This window comes from Plectropomus leopardus, chromosome 15, assembly GCF_008729295.1.
Source record: "Plectropomus leopardus isolate mb chromosome 15, YSFRI_Pleo_2.0, whole genome shotgun sequence".
Taxonomy (NCBI): Eukaryota; Metazoa; Chordata; class Actinopteri; order Perciformes; family Serranidae; genus Plectropomus; species Plectropomus leopardus.
Window position 1 is genome coordinate 31,129,391 of NC_056477.1, and position 15,270 is coordinate 31,144,660.

Here is a 15,270-nt window from a genome sequence, read left to right on the forward strand (position 1 = left end):
ATGTCTCCAGTGTTTTAGACATCAAGCTAAACATGACCTTGGAAAGGAACAGAAGGAAGGAGAGTTGGTGAGAAACTTAGTGTTAAAATTGCCATTAGTGATTTTCTTACCACTCTGTACACAGCACTGACATCACATGATTTAATTATGACAAATATATTATTTTAAGGTTATGTTTTACAAGAAGCACACACAGAACTAGAACTGGAGCTACAAGGAGGGGCTACATAACTCTTCAAAAGTTGAGCGGATTATCCAGAACTTTTGAAATTGTGAACTATCACCTCCCAAAAATCCCTCTTATGTGGCCGCTCCTACATATAAGGAGCTTGTCTTTCCATTATGGCTCTGTAACATGCCTACATGGCCTTGGATTGGAAATAATGACGGCTAGTGTGATGGCTGCAATAGAAATAAAGCTGCTAATGTTTTGAACAACATGAGGGCGGCACGGTGGCATTGTAGTTAGCACTGTTGCCTCACAGCAAGAGGGTCCCTGTTTGATCCCGGGTTGGAAATGGGTTTGGTCCACTTCTGTGTGGAGTTTATGTGTTCTTCCTGTGTCTGAGCTGGGTTCTCTCTGGGGTCTCCGGCTTCCTCCCACATGTCCCACATGACTTGCAGGTCAGGTTGATTGGTGACTGTGAGCATGAAAGGTTGTCTGTCTATGTGTGGTTGTACTGCCCCCTACCCCTCTGTGGACGAGCGGTTACGGAAAAAAAAAAAAATAGAAAAAAATAAGAGGATGAAAGAATGTTTTGAACATCCATCACCATGCTTCTTGTAATGTTATCACCAGAGAAGTCACAGAACATCACACAGTTGTTCAACATTTCATAAATATTGTTTTGTTTATAAGTTTTGCACAAATTTAATTGGAACCTGCCTACAGAAGGCAATTATAAGAGTTTGTAAGTTTGTTGTTCTGTAAGTTTGTCTTAATTCCCATGTCCGAGTCATTTGAAAGCTGCCATGTGTACAAGTTACTAATTTCCCATCAGCATTAATTTCGTTGAAAAGGAGACAATGATGAGCTAAAAAAAAAGATCTAAGAACTATGATGCAACCTTGGTTTCATATCACAGGTGGACTATGGGACATTCAGAATAAGAGGGGAGGCCAAAAGGCTAAAAATGACTAATAACAGCCATGTGTGCAATTTTTTTCGAATGCTGTGTGTACAGTAAGAGATAAGAGCACCACCTGACAGTGAACTCCAGTAAATAATCTGCACCAGGATGTTTTGATAGCCTGCAAAACACTCGCAATGGAGTAGCGTCAGCTGTTGGTGCGAGCTGTGAACTGTAGCTCAGCAGTAAGCAGCAGCTTTGTTGTTTTTGAAAGTGTTTGAGGCCCAAAATGGCCTTGTGTTGAATAAGGTTTCCAAGTTGACCAAATAGTCGAAAAAGGCTGCAACTGCAGTATGAAAGGGGGGTTTGCCTTTTATAAAATCAGATTTTTAAATAATATATTTTAAGTTTCACTTGAGAATAATATGACAAGACTGGAAAAAATGTTACACGGGATAACATCAATGAATTCTCTAAATATTGTCATATTAAAACTTTTTAAATCAATGATACTTTAGTAAATACATAAATTGAGACAGTAACTTTTATCAAGAGCTTGAAAAAAACTTGCACGATCATTTTATCTTTTTTAATGTGTTTGCTTTAAATGTGACCCCCGACTGTTGAAGGTTCTTACCCATATTTCAAAGCTGTGATGTAATTTAAGCTGCAAAATGTATGAAAATCTTTTACAGTACTTCATGCAGTTACTGTTTTCTCAACTCCATAAAAAGAAAAAAATCTGCATTATCCTGTCCTGATATTGTTACTCGAAATGACATCAGATGAGTCAGTTTAACACACGAATAACACAACTGATGTTCATAAGTAATCCATATTTATGATGTGCAAAGGGAAACACCAGAAAATCTTTTTTTTTTCAAGAAAAATAATTGGACTACACTATGATAAAATTAAAAGTACCGGACAGTACTTACTGCGTTCTCAGGACCTCTTCATGCTCCTCGGTCCCAATTGGGACAGAAATTGGGAAAAGGGATTTGGGGTATTCTGCACCCTCAGCCTGGAATTTGTTGCAAAATGACTTGAAACTCAAGGAGCTTTAAATCTAAAATGAAAGAGTTAGAACCAGATTCTATAGAATGTCATTATCTTTAGCCTGCCTGGTTGTACTGATAGATGGTTCTCTTTTAATGCTTATTTTAGTGTTTTTGTATTGTGATTTGTCTCATTTTGTGTCTATGTCTGCAACTTTGTGTTTTTTACTGCTGACTGTCTTAGCCAGGTCTTCCTTGAAAAAGATTCTTAATCTCAATGGGACCAAACTGGTTAAATAAAGGTTAAATAAATAAAAAGAAACACATTCAACATTATCCAATTTTTTTTCATCAGTTAAAATATTAAAGGTTCTCTATACAATATTTAGAGCATTAATATAGAAGCAAACCACTATCTACATTACACACACACTATTTACAATTAAACGGTACATTAAAATCTGTCTCTCACAACATGTGGAGAAAGAAACAGGCTATGCAGTCACAGAATCGTGATTCAGATTTGATCAGAGCTGCTTCGTTTGAAAGTTTGACAGCAGTTCACGAGCAGCGACTGACATGATTGACAGCTGTGTTTGAGAATTCCTCAGCTCTGATTGGTTGTTTTCGGTGAGCAGTGGTAGATTCTAGCGAATGCCATTAGAGGCAGTAGGGAGAAGAGGGAAAGGATTTTTTGCAACCATCTGTCTCATGTACCTCTTTCTGAATACAATGACAGTCTCAGCAAATATGACACAAAGTTATTTCAATAAGAGTTACCGCCTGTAGCTTTAACACACAGACACACACACACACACACACACACACACACACACACACCTTGATGAAAGATGTAAAAATGCTTCTTAGTGGCTTCTATTAAAACAAATGTTTTATGTAGAGCAGCAGCCAACGAGGTATCTATTTTTCTAATATTTGTTGATATTATGGTATGAGTATGAAATATTACAGACTGCCAAAGGCTAGTTGTAACATCCAGCTTGTCCCTGCTGTCGACCCAGTTTGTCTCTAACAGACGCCTGTGCACTGACTGTGCTGTTCGGATACTGTTGTTGTGAGTTGGAGGGAAAAGGCTGAAGACATTTCTCTCTCCATATCCATCTTGTTATGATGACTATTCTCCTGTGGAATTCATCAGTGTTCAAAAGAGGAAACACAGCTGTGTATGTGCAATATCTACCAAGATTATTAAAGCATTTCAACACTGAGCTGTGTTTAGTGACTTTCCATACAAAGACACGCTCAGCTATTCTTCAGCAACAAAGGAGGAACCTACGCAGATCAATATTTTCCAAGGACAAATGTAAACACCACATACAATGTGAATGCCACCATTTTTCAAAGCAATATAATGTCTGTTATAGATGAGCAAAAACACTCAATAACCTGAAGCACCGTGCCTACTGTTGGTTAGTTCCATCATTATTTCACACAACCACTTTACATGTATTCCTTTCTAATTTCTATGAGATCATTCAAAATGTAAAGGCTGCTGTGGATTAACATTGAACAGTAATAAACAGCAGGTAGCATAATGTATATATAGAAGTGTATAATGTGTACTGCAGTCAGAGTCAACAATCATCCTTTTCTTTTAATTGGTTCAGAGCTGAACTGTTTGCTCTGATCATTTCAATGACAGTTTCACTGCTGACTGTGTGATGGCAGTGAACACACCAATCTGTTGTACAAAGGTTTGTATTTGATACGGTGAATATCACTAAATCAGATTCTTCCTGCTCCCACACTGCCCAAGTCAAACAGCAAGACTTCTGCTTGAAATTCTGTGTTGTGACTGTTTGGGCCGCATGTGCAGAGAGCACAGGCGCTTCAACACATCTGCCTACATCATGGAGTCAGTTTGCTTGTGTGCAAAAATTGATAGGTACCAATATCTTGGAGCTGCGACTAACAACTATTTTCATTATAAATTAATCTGTTTGCATTTAGCCTATGAAAGGATTCAGAAATAATGAAAACTGCATCTGGAGCCCCAGGTGATGTCTGCAAAATGCAAATCTGAGAAGCATGAAGCAAAAATAGTCCTATATTTTCCTGCTAAAAGCCTTACATTAGTTATTGGTTATAAAAAACAGCTCATGATTAATTCTCTGTCTATCAATTAATCCGCTAACCCTTCAAAACCTGAGTAAAGTGGCTGTTTTTTTTTCAGAAACATGGGGAAAAGGCAATGAGAAACTTAAGAGGAAATAGCCCAAAAATTTGTAAAACAAAAAAAAAAAAAAAATGAGCAAGAAAATTACCTTAAAATTATAAAGGACAAAAAAAACACAGAAAAAAGCTGAGAAGAAACAAGAAGAAAAGAAACAAGGAAAGACAGAAAAAAAGTGCTTAAAAATAATAAAAGCATTTCTGTAGAATAACTTTTAAATAGTTAGTTATGATAATTCTACAAATAGTTTTTGGACATTTTTGGCTGGCTTTTAAAAAATAAATACATATCTAAATCAACTAATTTCCTATAATTTGTGGAATATTTCTTGGCAAGTAGCTCATTGCCTTCCTTCCTGTCTTTTCCAAAGAAAAGACAATTTAATCTGGGTTCAAAAGTTTAAAAACTGAAAGCGTCAGAACGCAGTACAAGAGCAGTGTTGCCCATCCAGGTTTCATAGGGTTAATACGCAGAAAATGAGTACTGGCTGCCTTTGTGAAGAGGCAGATGTAAGATAATAGCTGTGTTTGCCGCCCTCTGAACCTGTGTAACTAACACATGGAAATATAAAAATGTGTGAATGGTTCCTTCAGCATCCGCTTACCCTGAGCAATGAAGTTCTTCTCAAACTTCTGTAGGAACTCAAGATAGAGCAGGTCATCAGAGGTGAGCGCCTCCTCACCCACCACGGCCTTCATGGCCTGGACGTCCTTACCGATGGCATAACAGGCATACTGTGGACATGGAGACACATTCATTTTAACAATGATAACACTTCAGAAGACTGTTAAAAGAAACTGTCATCAAATGCCTGTACATCGTTACTTCCTTCACTTTATTTTCTTAGTGCTTTAAATTACTGATTAAGTTTGGATTCAGAGGGAAAACATGAGGTCAGCTGACAGGATGTTATTTAGGTGTAACAGGTAAGATGTGTTACCAGCTGGTTTGAAACGTCGGCGTGGTCCTTCCTGGTCATCCCTTCACCGATGGCTGACTTCATCAGACGGGACAGAGAGGGTAACACGTTGATGGGGGGGTAGATCTGAAACACCACGATGAGATTCTCTCATTACATGTAAAGATAATGCAAAGTGTGAACTTGTGAAAGTGTGAAAGACAATCTATTTTATTGCAGCTGATAAGATTACTGAAACAATGTAAAGACAAAAGCTGTCCAAACCTTTGTGGAGAAGGGACATAATCACTTTGTCAGAAATACTGATGAATTGGAGGAATACTTTTACAATTTTCAACCAGCTTTGTATTATAACAGTGTGGGCAATATGTGTAAAACTGTGGTGAACTTCCCTCCAGCCAACCGGCACTCATATGTCCCAGCTCATCTCTCAGCTCAAATCCATCCGGTGGGTTTGACCTGACTCTAGAGCTGCTGCTGCTGCAACTCCACATTATACTTTGTTACTGTTACTGAGCGCATGAAAAACCTTAGATCTTTAACTTACATGTGTAAAAAATGGGAGCAAAGACAAAAGTGTTGCATTTAAATTTTGTTCAGTGTCTATCCATCTCTCTCTCTTTCTCTCTGTCTGTCTCTCTCAAGGTGAATGTGTGACAGCTGTCTGATATGAATCTTTCCTCACTAGCTGAATGCATTAACACCTTGTAACACCCACTAACATAGTAACAGCCCGAAAATGTAATAAACCACAAATGTAAACAAATCTGCAGCCTTTAATATGATAATCCCACAAACACAATACATTTCCCACAAACGTAAACGAAATGTATTAAGTTTGTGGAATTATTACATCAAGAGCTGCAGATTTGTATTACATTTGTCATTTATTACCTTTGTGGGCTGATATTCGTTGGTGTGTGTTACACACCTACTTTCTGTGCACGGCTGCTGTGTGACAGGGTTTCATACTTTTTGAAGAGTTATCAAGCATCTTGATGGGGTTGCATTTGATGTCTGCGTTTTCATACACACAATTTGTTGTTGTCATCTGGTTAGATTACCACAGTTGTAATCACATGACCCTTGCTCTGCAATCTATATATACAAATGCACACAAATATAAGCAGTACAACATGTGGCATGTTCATTAACAGCTAACCCTGGAACCATCTAACCCAAAAATGAGGAGCAGCTCTTTACCCTAGTCTGCTCTTTTAAGGAAGTGGCTTTTTAAAGGTCTGATGAATACCTGTCTGTTGTGCAGCTGTCTGTCCACATACACCTGGCCCTCTGTGATGTATCCAGTCAGATCAGGAATTGGATGGGTGATATCTGTTGGAAGCACAAAAACTGATTTATTGGCAACATATCCCTAAAATAACCATGTGTTTGATCCATAATGCAGTACAGTTCATGTAAACGCTGCATACATTGCTTTAGTTTGGTTCACACTCAGATAAAGAACATTTACAAATTCAAATCACTCGCTGATGTGCAGGCATTAAAATAGTGTCACACATGGGACAGAAATAGAGCAGATTTCTGTTAGCTCCACGTTTTGAAGACCTTTAGCCTACATGAAGAGCCCGAGAGCCCTTGGGAACACCAGCAGTGTTTAGTAAAAAGCCGACACAATCACCTCCCTGTGATGCTGTAATGGGGGACTCCTGTTCAACTAGATAGGAGTAGGCTCTTCATACATGTTACTATGGTAACTGCAGGCATCAAAAATGTCTCCTCAGTCTATTTGAAAAGCAGTAATTCAAACAATGACTTTCTAAGAGATTTAGGAGACAGCATTAGAGAGCAGAAAATGCAAAAAGTATCATCTGCACAATCACATCACTCCATATCTACAAGTGACAGTTTGAAGGTTTCATTTTGGTCCAAATAAAAGCAGAGAAAGCTTTTTCTTTCTTTATTGCTGCTGCTCTCACCGTCGTTGGGCATGGTGAGAATAGGGATCTGGGTGATGGAGCCATTTCTGCCCTCTACTCGGCCGGCACGTTCGTAGATGGTGGCCAGATCAGTGTACATGTATCCAGGGAAGCCTCTACGGCCAGGTACCTCCTCTCGGGCAGCAGACACCTAAAGGTGGGGAGAGGGTGGTGAGAGGGAGGGCAACACGAGAGTTGTAAGAATAAGCTAAAGGATATAAGGTTGTTAACATTGAACTACATTATATATCTCTTTAGACTATCATCAAGTTTGACAAGATGTGTAAAGGATAGTTCAGTTTGTCTAAGTGGGTTTGTATGGACTACTTATCCATAGACAGTTTACGGCATACAATTGATGTCAGTCAGTAAGCCGCCAGTTTGGAAAAACAGGCTGGAGTCCGACATGGAAGCTAAGCAATCTACTGCTGTGGAGGGGCCAGCAACAAAACCTTTTTTAGCCACCTAAAAAAAAACAGTGTAAGTGTACACCAAACTGAGAGATTATTTCACTAATTTACTTGAATGTCAGACAGTGATTTCCAACAGGAAAAATAAAGCCTTTGTATCGCTCTTGATTTTTTTTTTTTCTTTTTAGGTGACTAAGGTACATTTTGCTGCTGATCCGTCCACAGCAGCACATTGCTTAGCTTTCAGTGTCGAACTCCAGCCTGCTTCTCCAAACTGGGGGCGTGCCAACTGACATCTACTGTATGTAATACTGCAGCAATAAGAGGGAGTGGTGTTGTGCTCATATATCATCACAGCTGTGATTGGGTAGTAAGCACTTGGCCTGCGGTCTAGTGCAGAAGATAATCACAGCTGTGATGATATACAGCACAACACACAACCTCAAGTGTAATATTGCTTTTATTCAACAGTTCTACAAGCGTCTTTCATTTCTTAATAGTAACAAGCAACAACTTATTAGGATTTGTTTGTTAAATATATTATTTTTTTGGCTCCACCAACACAAATAATTCCGCAACCGCTGGACGTGATAGCTGTTGCCTAGCAACACATATACGTTTTCCTGAACTCTGCTTGCTAATCTGTGTTAGCTCGGCCTTCATGTTATGCACAGAGCAGATGCTTCGTATGAACATGTATCTCTGTGTTTTTGGTAAAATCAGAGTCTGTTAACAGACACTTTGTGAGATTCAGATGAGTTAGTGTGATCAGACAGTTCGTTTATCCAGCGTGTGTCCACTCAATGCCGTGATCTCCGTCACCTCAAATCCCTTGTGTGGTGTGTGTCGATGTCGCTCGGGCTGCAGATAGTGTCAGACGAGTGTGTCCCTGCCTCACTGCACATCCTTGTAACATCTGTGACAGCTGGTTTATATGGCAAGCCGAAAGTGCCAAATATAGTCACTTTGCGAACGCGTTCTGTCCAAAAAAAACAAACCCCAAACCCCAAAAAACAACAACAACAAAAAAAAACCGCAAAGAACAGCATTCTAGCGTCCAGAACACCGTTTTTAAAGCCGTCGAACAATCAAACGCCGCTTTTAATGCCGCGAAAATACGAAAAGCGTTTTTCTTCTTGTACATTAGCCCTTTTTCCTATTTTGCATAGCAAGTAAATTCAAAATTTCTGTAGCCAATCACTCAAGAGCAGAACCGGACCAAATCAAGGCATCCATGAAAGCAATGAGCAATGCATGAGCTGTAGATCGGCGTTGTCTTTAATGAATTGTACAGTGGGCTATTGGAAATATATAAATATTCATTTGGTATAAATAAACCATTTGAGAGAGTAAAGAACGCAGGTCAGTGGAAAACAGCATGCATATCCTATAATCACAGGTGAATGAAATCTGCTTAGAACAAAGCCGAATGGCTGAGAACAGCAATGTATAATTTAAAACCAGATAAACCACTGTTATGTGGAGAGAAAGTGAAAGCATTCCTCTCTCTCTTCTCTCCTCCCTAAACCTGACCAACTGACAGCTACGTGAACATCGCCAACTAGCTGTTTGAACCTATGCTTACGCAAAACTATAAACATATCCCACTTTTAAAACATATCCCTCTTTCACTAATGAAGAGATTTTGAACAGCTGTGATACATGCAGAGCTAAAGTTAACAGTCCCAGTGACACCATGTACCATGGATGTATTAGTGTTGTACTCCTATATCAGCACTCATGGACTGCCTCTTGACCAATCAAATTGCTTGGTTGGAAAAAAAACTGTTGTATAAAATGACTATGGATAAGTTCCTCATAGAACCAAGAAATGTGAACTATCCCTTTAAGGCTGCATTCATTCATTTTGGTGCACAGGAGCAGCAGATCAAGCTGAAAATATAAGATCTCCTTAAACAATTATTGTGGTAAACATGTTAGCAAACTTCAGTCAGGCTACAAATCCTGCAGAAGGAGCAACATCATCATTCATTTCATTTGGAGTCACGCTTCTGTTCATCTGATGTAGTTAAGTCTAATAATGACTCTCCTTTAAGCTGTTGCAGTCTGCATGAACTCCTGAGAAGATGATCTGTCTCTGTAGCTGCTGAATATTTGACTTTGTTCACCAGTTAGTCTCTTACTGTTTGTGTCTGCTGTTTGCTGCTGAGCAGGTAGTGTTCACTGAGTTTATCAGGGCTTCTTTTTTTTTCTTCTTAAAACAGCTGCCTGCTGCTGGTGGAGGTGGGGTTGGGACTGGGGGCGTCCTGTGTGACCCGCAGGCTGTGAGTCTACCCACGCATCACTGCTGTGACTACTACTGCAATGAACAGTTAAGTTTCACTTTCACTGCGCTTGGCATTAAGCTCCTCCCTCTGTGCTCAGAGTACGCTCTGCGCTCCAAGAGTGTGGTGCAATGAATATGTGGTAGGTGATGTTGATGTCGCAGCAGGCCATCACAAATAAGTGAACGTGTGGGAGAGCTGCATCATGATACCTAGTAAAAGCGTTCTCTCTTCCTGAAGGCAAACATACAATTCAAAATGACAAATGATAACATTACATTTTTCCTTATTGTACTGTCCTAGAGCTGATTTCCTCTACCCTGTGCCCTCCATTATTGCACTTAGAAAGTTCCTATGCACAGTTAAGTGGAGCTAAAGTTATAGCTCGATTAGAGAATGCATTAATTGATGGAAGTATGTGCGGTTGCACTACAGCAGGTGTAGATATGCCGCCTTTCAGCTATTGGACCTTCCTCTAGTTGACTTATTATGTCAACTACCAAACAAGTTATCAAGTGACAAATGGGTTGCATGTTGAACGGTGACAACATCGATAACTTTTGTTGCTGTATATTTTTGCCTTGTTTTGTATGCTGCCCTTCTTCTTTTGTTTTCGCCAGCTTTCACCTACAAATTTAAGCTGTTCGACTTCCAGGTCAAAGTCCAGTGCAGGGACATTGACCTATCCGGAGGGATGGCATCCTGAGCAATTTGGATGGAGCTGCTCTCCTCTCTAGGAATCTGGTCGAGTTTATTAGTGGCCCAAAGCCATGACATCCCAGAGTTGGGACCAGGGGGCAGAGTCGCAGTCTTACACGCTTCTCTGAGCTTCTAGCACAGTCACACACCCATAATGTAAATGTTATAAAAACCGTGTCTGTCCCCTAACCACTATATTTGTTTCAATCTAAAATAAACAAAAGGGGAGTTGTACAAAAAAATCTCACAAAAATTAATACATCTCCTGTCAAACAGCATCATAACAGGAGAATTAAAAGCGGACTCTTAAACATTAGATCCCTATCAACAAAGGCTGTTTTAGTCACTGATTTAATATTGGGTAATCATATTGATTTATTATGCCTCACTGAGACCTGGCTTTGTCCTGATAAGTACGTTAGCCTGAATGAATCCACTCCTCCTGGTCATATAAATAGTCACGTTGCCTGCGACACCCGCCGAGGAGGGGGAGTTACTGCTATTTTTGATTCGAGCTTAAAGCTAAGCTAAACTATAGTTCATTTGAAAGCCTTTTCCTTAGTCTTTCTCACCCATCCTGGAAAACTCTACAGCCAATTCTATTTGTTATAGTGTACTGCGCCCCCAGCCCATACTCTGAATTTCTATCTGAATTCTCTAAGCTTATATCAAGTTTAGTGCTTAAATCAGAAGTAATTATCGTATTGGATTTTAACATTCACATGGATATTAATAGTGATAGCCTCAGTTCTGCTTTCTCCACACTTGGATTCAATTGGCTTCAGTCAGTGTGTACATAAAGCCACCCACCGCTACAATCACACCCTCGATCTAGTCCTTGCATACGGCATCGATATTGAAGATTTACTGATCTTCCCAGAGAATCCTGCTCTGTCAGACCATTATTTAATAACTTTCATTTTTTTATTACTCGACTACAAGCCTCTCAGCAAGAGTTACTATTCTAGATGTCTATCTGATTCAGCAGTGGTTAAATTTAAGAAACTGATTCGTAAGTCATTCTCAAATTGACTGTCTCATCGATAATGCTACTGGCTCACTGCAATCAGCTCTCGACTCTGTTGCACCCTTCAAGAAGAAAATAATGAAACAAAAAAATTAGCTCCATAGTTTAACCGCCAGATCCACAAATTGAAACAAACATTCCAAAAATTTGAAAAAAAAATTGTGTACAACCAACCTGGAGGAGTCCTGTTTAGTCTGGCTGGACAGTCTTAAAGTGTATAAGAAGGCCCTCAGCCATGCCAGAGCAAACTATTACTCATCATGAATTGTTGAAATTAAAAACAATCCCAGGTTTCTTTTCAACACTGTAGCCAGGCTGACTCAGAGTCACAGCTCCACAGAGCCTTGTATTCCTTTGGCCCTGAGCAGTGACAACTTTATGATTTTCTTTAATGATAAAATTATAACTATTCGAGATAAAATCCATCAACTCTTGCCCTTAACTGACCTGACCCCGGACACAGATAGCCTGGATATGGCAGCAAGGCCTGAAATTTATTTGGACCGTTTTTCCCCCATTGACCTTCATCGTCTCTACACTTTGATTTCTGCCTCTAAGCCATCAACATGCCTGCTAGACCGCATCTCAACTAGGCTACTTAAGGAAGTTTTGCCCTTATTTGACAATTTTTTATTAGATATAATCAATGTGTCTTCATTAACAGGCTATGTACCACAGTCTTCTAAAGTAGCTGTGATTAAACCTCTTCTAAAGAAGCCCACTCTCAACCAAGCCACAGGGTTCTGTGCTTGGACCAGTCCTTTTTACTTTATATATGCTTCCTCTGGGCAACATAATTAAAAAACACTATAAATTTCCATTGTTATGCTGACGATACGAAATTATATGTATCTATGAAACCAGATGAAACTGAGCAGCTATCTAGACTTCAAACATGTCTTAAGGACATAAAAGCCTGGATGAGCCATAATTTCCTGATGTTGAATTCAGAAAAAAACTGAAGTTATTGTTCTTGGCCCCAAACACCTCAGAAACTCCTTTTCTAAGGTTGTAATTTCTCTAGATGGCATTACCTTGGCCTCTAGCACATCTGTAAGGAACCTCTGAGTTTTATTTGATCAAGATTTATCTTTTGCCTCCTATATAAAACAAACTTCAAGGACTGCTTTCTTTCACTTGCGTAACATCGCAAAAATTAGACATATTCTGTCCCAAACAGATGCTGAAAAATTAGTACATGCATTTGTCACCTCTAGGCTGGATTACTGTAATTCCCTATTATTCGGTTGCCCCGACAAATCTCTTAGGTCTTTCCAACTGGTGCAGAACTCCGCTCTCCTGTTCTAACGGGAACCAAGAAAAGGGATAATATTTCTCCTGTTTTAGCTTTGTTGCACTGGCTCCCTGTGAAATCCAGGATCGAATTTAAAATCCTCCTCCTTACTTACAAAGCTCTAAATGGTCAGGCTCCATCCTATCTGTCACAGCTCATAGTTCCTTACCAACCCTCAAGATCACTGCGCTCTGAAAATGCAGGGTTACTTGTGGTTCCAGCTACCACGCTCCTCTCTTACGGAACCATCTTTCAGTTTTGGTCAGGGAGGCAGACACCGTTTCCACTTTTAAGGATAGACTTAAAACCTTCCTCTTTGATAAAGCTTATAATTAGGGCTGGACCAGCCCATAGTTAGGCTGACATAGGTTTAATCTGCCAGGGGACTTTCTATAATATGCTGAGAAGTTTAGCTTAGCCTCGCATCTGTGATAGCCATGTGGGACTGTCACTACCTGGGGCATTTAATAATAATTATTAAATGCTCTCTAATAATCTAATAATAATTTCACACCTATCATTATTTTAATATGACATGCGTCTTTTTCCACTATTGCCGTGCCTCTCTCCCCTTTCTCCCCCTCTCCTCCCCTCTCTCTTTCTCTTTCCTTTTTGCCATGATTGTATTTCATTTGTTATTTACGACATCTATTGCACGTTTGTCCATCCTGGAAGAGGGATGCCTCATCACCCTCTGCAGCTCCTCCTGAGGTTTCTTCCTCTCCCCCCCTTACAGGGGTTGTTTTTTGGGAGTTTTTCCTCGGGTGATGTGAGGGTCTAAGGGCAGAGGGATGGCGTACACTGTAAAGCCCTCTGAGGCAAACCATGTTTTGTGATAATGGGCTCCATAAATAAAATTGACTTGACTTGACTTGACTTGACTTGGCTTGACTTGACTATAGAGCATGTGCAGAACGCCCAGACCAGTTCAGGTCTGGTTGAGGTGTATACATGACAGAGTAAATAAACTCCCAACAGCATTTTCTAGGTGTGTTAGTCTCACTGCGATTTCAGTCTAACATGTTTACATGTATTTTAAAAGTCCAGTTTTAGTCGGATTAACACAATAATCTGACTGTTTCTAACATGTTAATGTACTGAATATCTTCCACCTGGATCAGCTGGGGAGGATAGTGACTTTCAGCCTCAGTCTTTAAGCATGACATCATTTATGTAGCCCTGACATTTTTCTTTTAAAAAGGAAAGTGACTTTTCAGCCAGCTCATGGAGTTAATTAGCTAGCTAAGTAGCCACTTAGTCAGCTAGTTGGCTAGTTACTTACTACACTAACATTAAAAAGTAGCTTACATAGCTAACCGGTCCAGCTAGCAAGGGTTATTGAAACCAGCAAGTGACAGTGGCTGTTTAAAAAATCAAAATCAATGGCTGCTGCTTAAAAATGGGAAGTTAGCTTGTTCTTCTCTCTCTGCAATCAAGGACGCACCATTTAAAAAACTATTTTGAGAGGTAAATATGCCAGTGCTATCATTGTGAAGTGCATACATGCCATGCTAGAACGAACATTTTCATCGGCAGAACAACAGCATGTAAGGGTGGAAGGGCTTAGTGAGTTGTCTGTTTGTTTTTCACTAGAAGTACACCATTCCCGTCTTATCCAGTTATATTTCATTCATAAAAATTAGGAATAGTGCAGCTTCATAGACCTAAAGTCTTGATGTATCCCAACAGACCTTTGCTTTAAAGGGCAGATTGATACATTTCAAAATACAGAAATAGATAATTAAGTCTACATATTTATTAAGACCTGATCTTACAGTTTTCTCTGTAATACTCTTCTACATTAACAAAGGAAAGAAAACCTTCTGAAACCTTTCACTGCTGGATAGTCAAATAAAGCTAACTCCGTCAGCGTCTTTTAGAAGAGGCAAACAGCTGGTTGGAAATGTTGCCATTCTGTTTCCAGGCCCTCTACAAAAATGACCAAAAGTGAATCCTTGTTCCCAAAGTCAAGTGAATTCAGAGCAAGAGGCAAAGAAAATGCCTCCCATTCACACTTGGATTCAAATGTTGATGGGCAGGCTGAACACTTATGAACTCTAAATTCAATGCAAAACTCAACCTTCATGCGCCTGAATGGGAACAGAACTTAAATGTTAATGTTAATGTCGAGCCGTCTGAGTCTTAACTGACTATTGGTGCAGCAGCGTTCATGTGCCAAGGTTATGGACAGCAAATGCAAGAAGAGAGGACGCATATGCACAAGCACCTTTTAAAAACCTGCATTGTGCTGCCAGCACATTGAGACAGCAAACTGTACAACATAAAAGGATTATTACAGAGACACAAAGGAGTGTGTGGAGGGGGTCTGACTCCTCACCGCAAAGAGACAGGGGGACAGTGGCAGGAGGGGGGGGCATTTCCTTTGAAAGCCACGCGGACAATAATGAAGTTAAGGTATTTCCTACAAGAATGA

General features: G+C 39.8%; 1 protein-coding gene across 1 annotated transcript in view; it reads right to left on the reverse strand.

Annotated features, from left to right (window-relative positions):
• The window catches only part of atp6v1ba (ATPase, H+ transporting, lysosomal, V1 subunit B, member a), a 56,846-nt gene that overhangs the window by 632 nt on the left and 40,944 nt on the right, over window positions 1–15,270 (reverse strand). The window contains exons 10-13 of the mRNA XM_042501954.1: window positions 7,122–7,272; window positions 6,434–6,516; window positions 5,203–5,307; window positions 4,867–4,996 (exon numbers count right to left, since the gene is read on the reverse strand). Of these exons, the coding sequence (XP_042357888.1) occupies window positions 4,867–4,996; window positions 5,203–5,307; window positions 6,434–6,516; window positions 7,122–7,272 (469 nt within the window). The remainder of the gene's footprint in view (window positions 1–4,866; window positions 4,997–5,202; window positions 5,308–6,433; window positions 6,517–7,121; window positions 7,273–15,270) is intronic.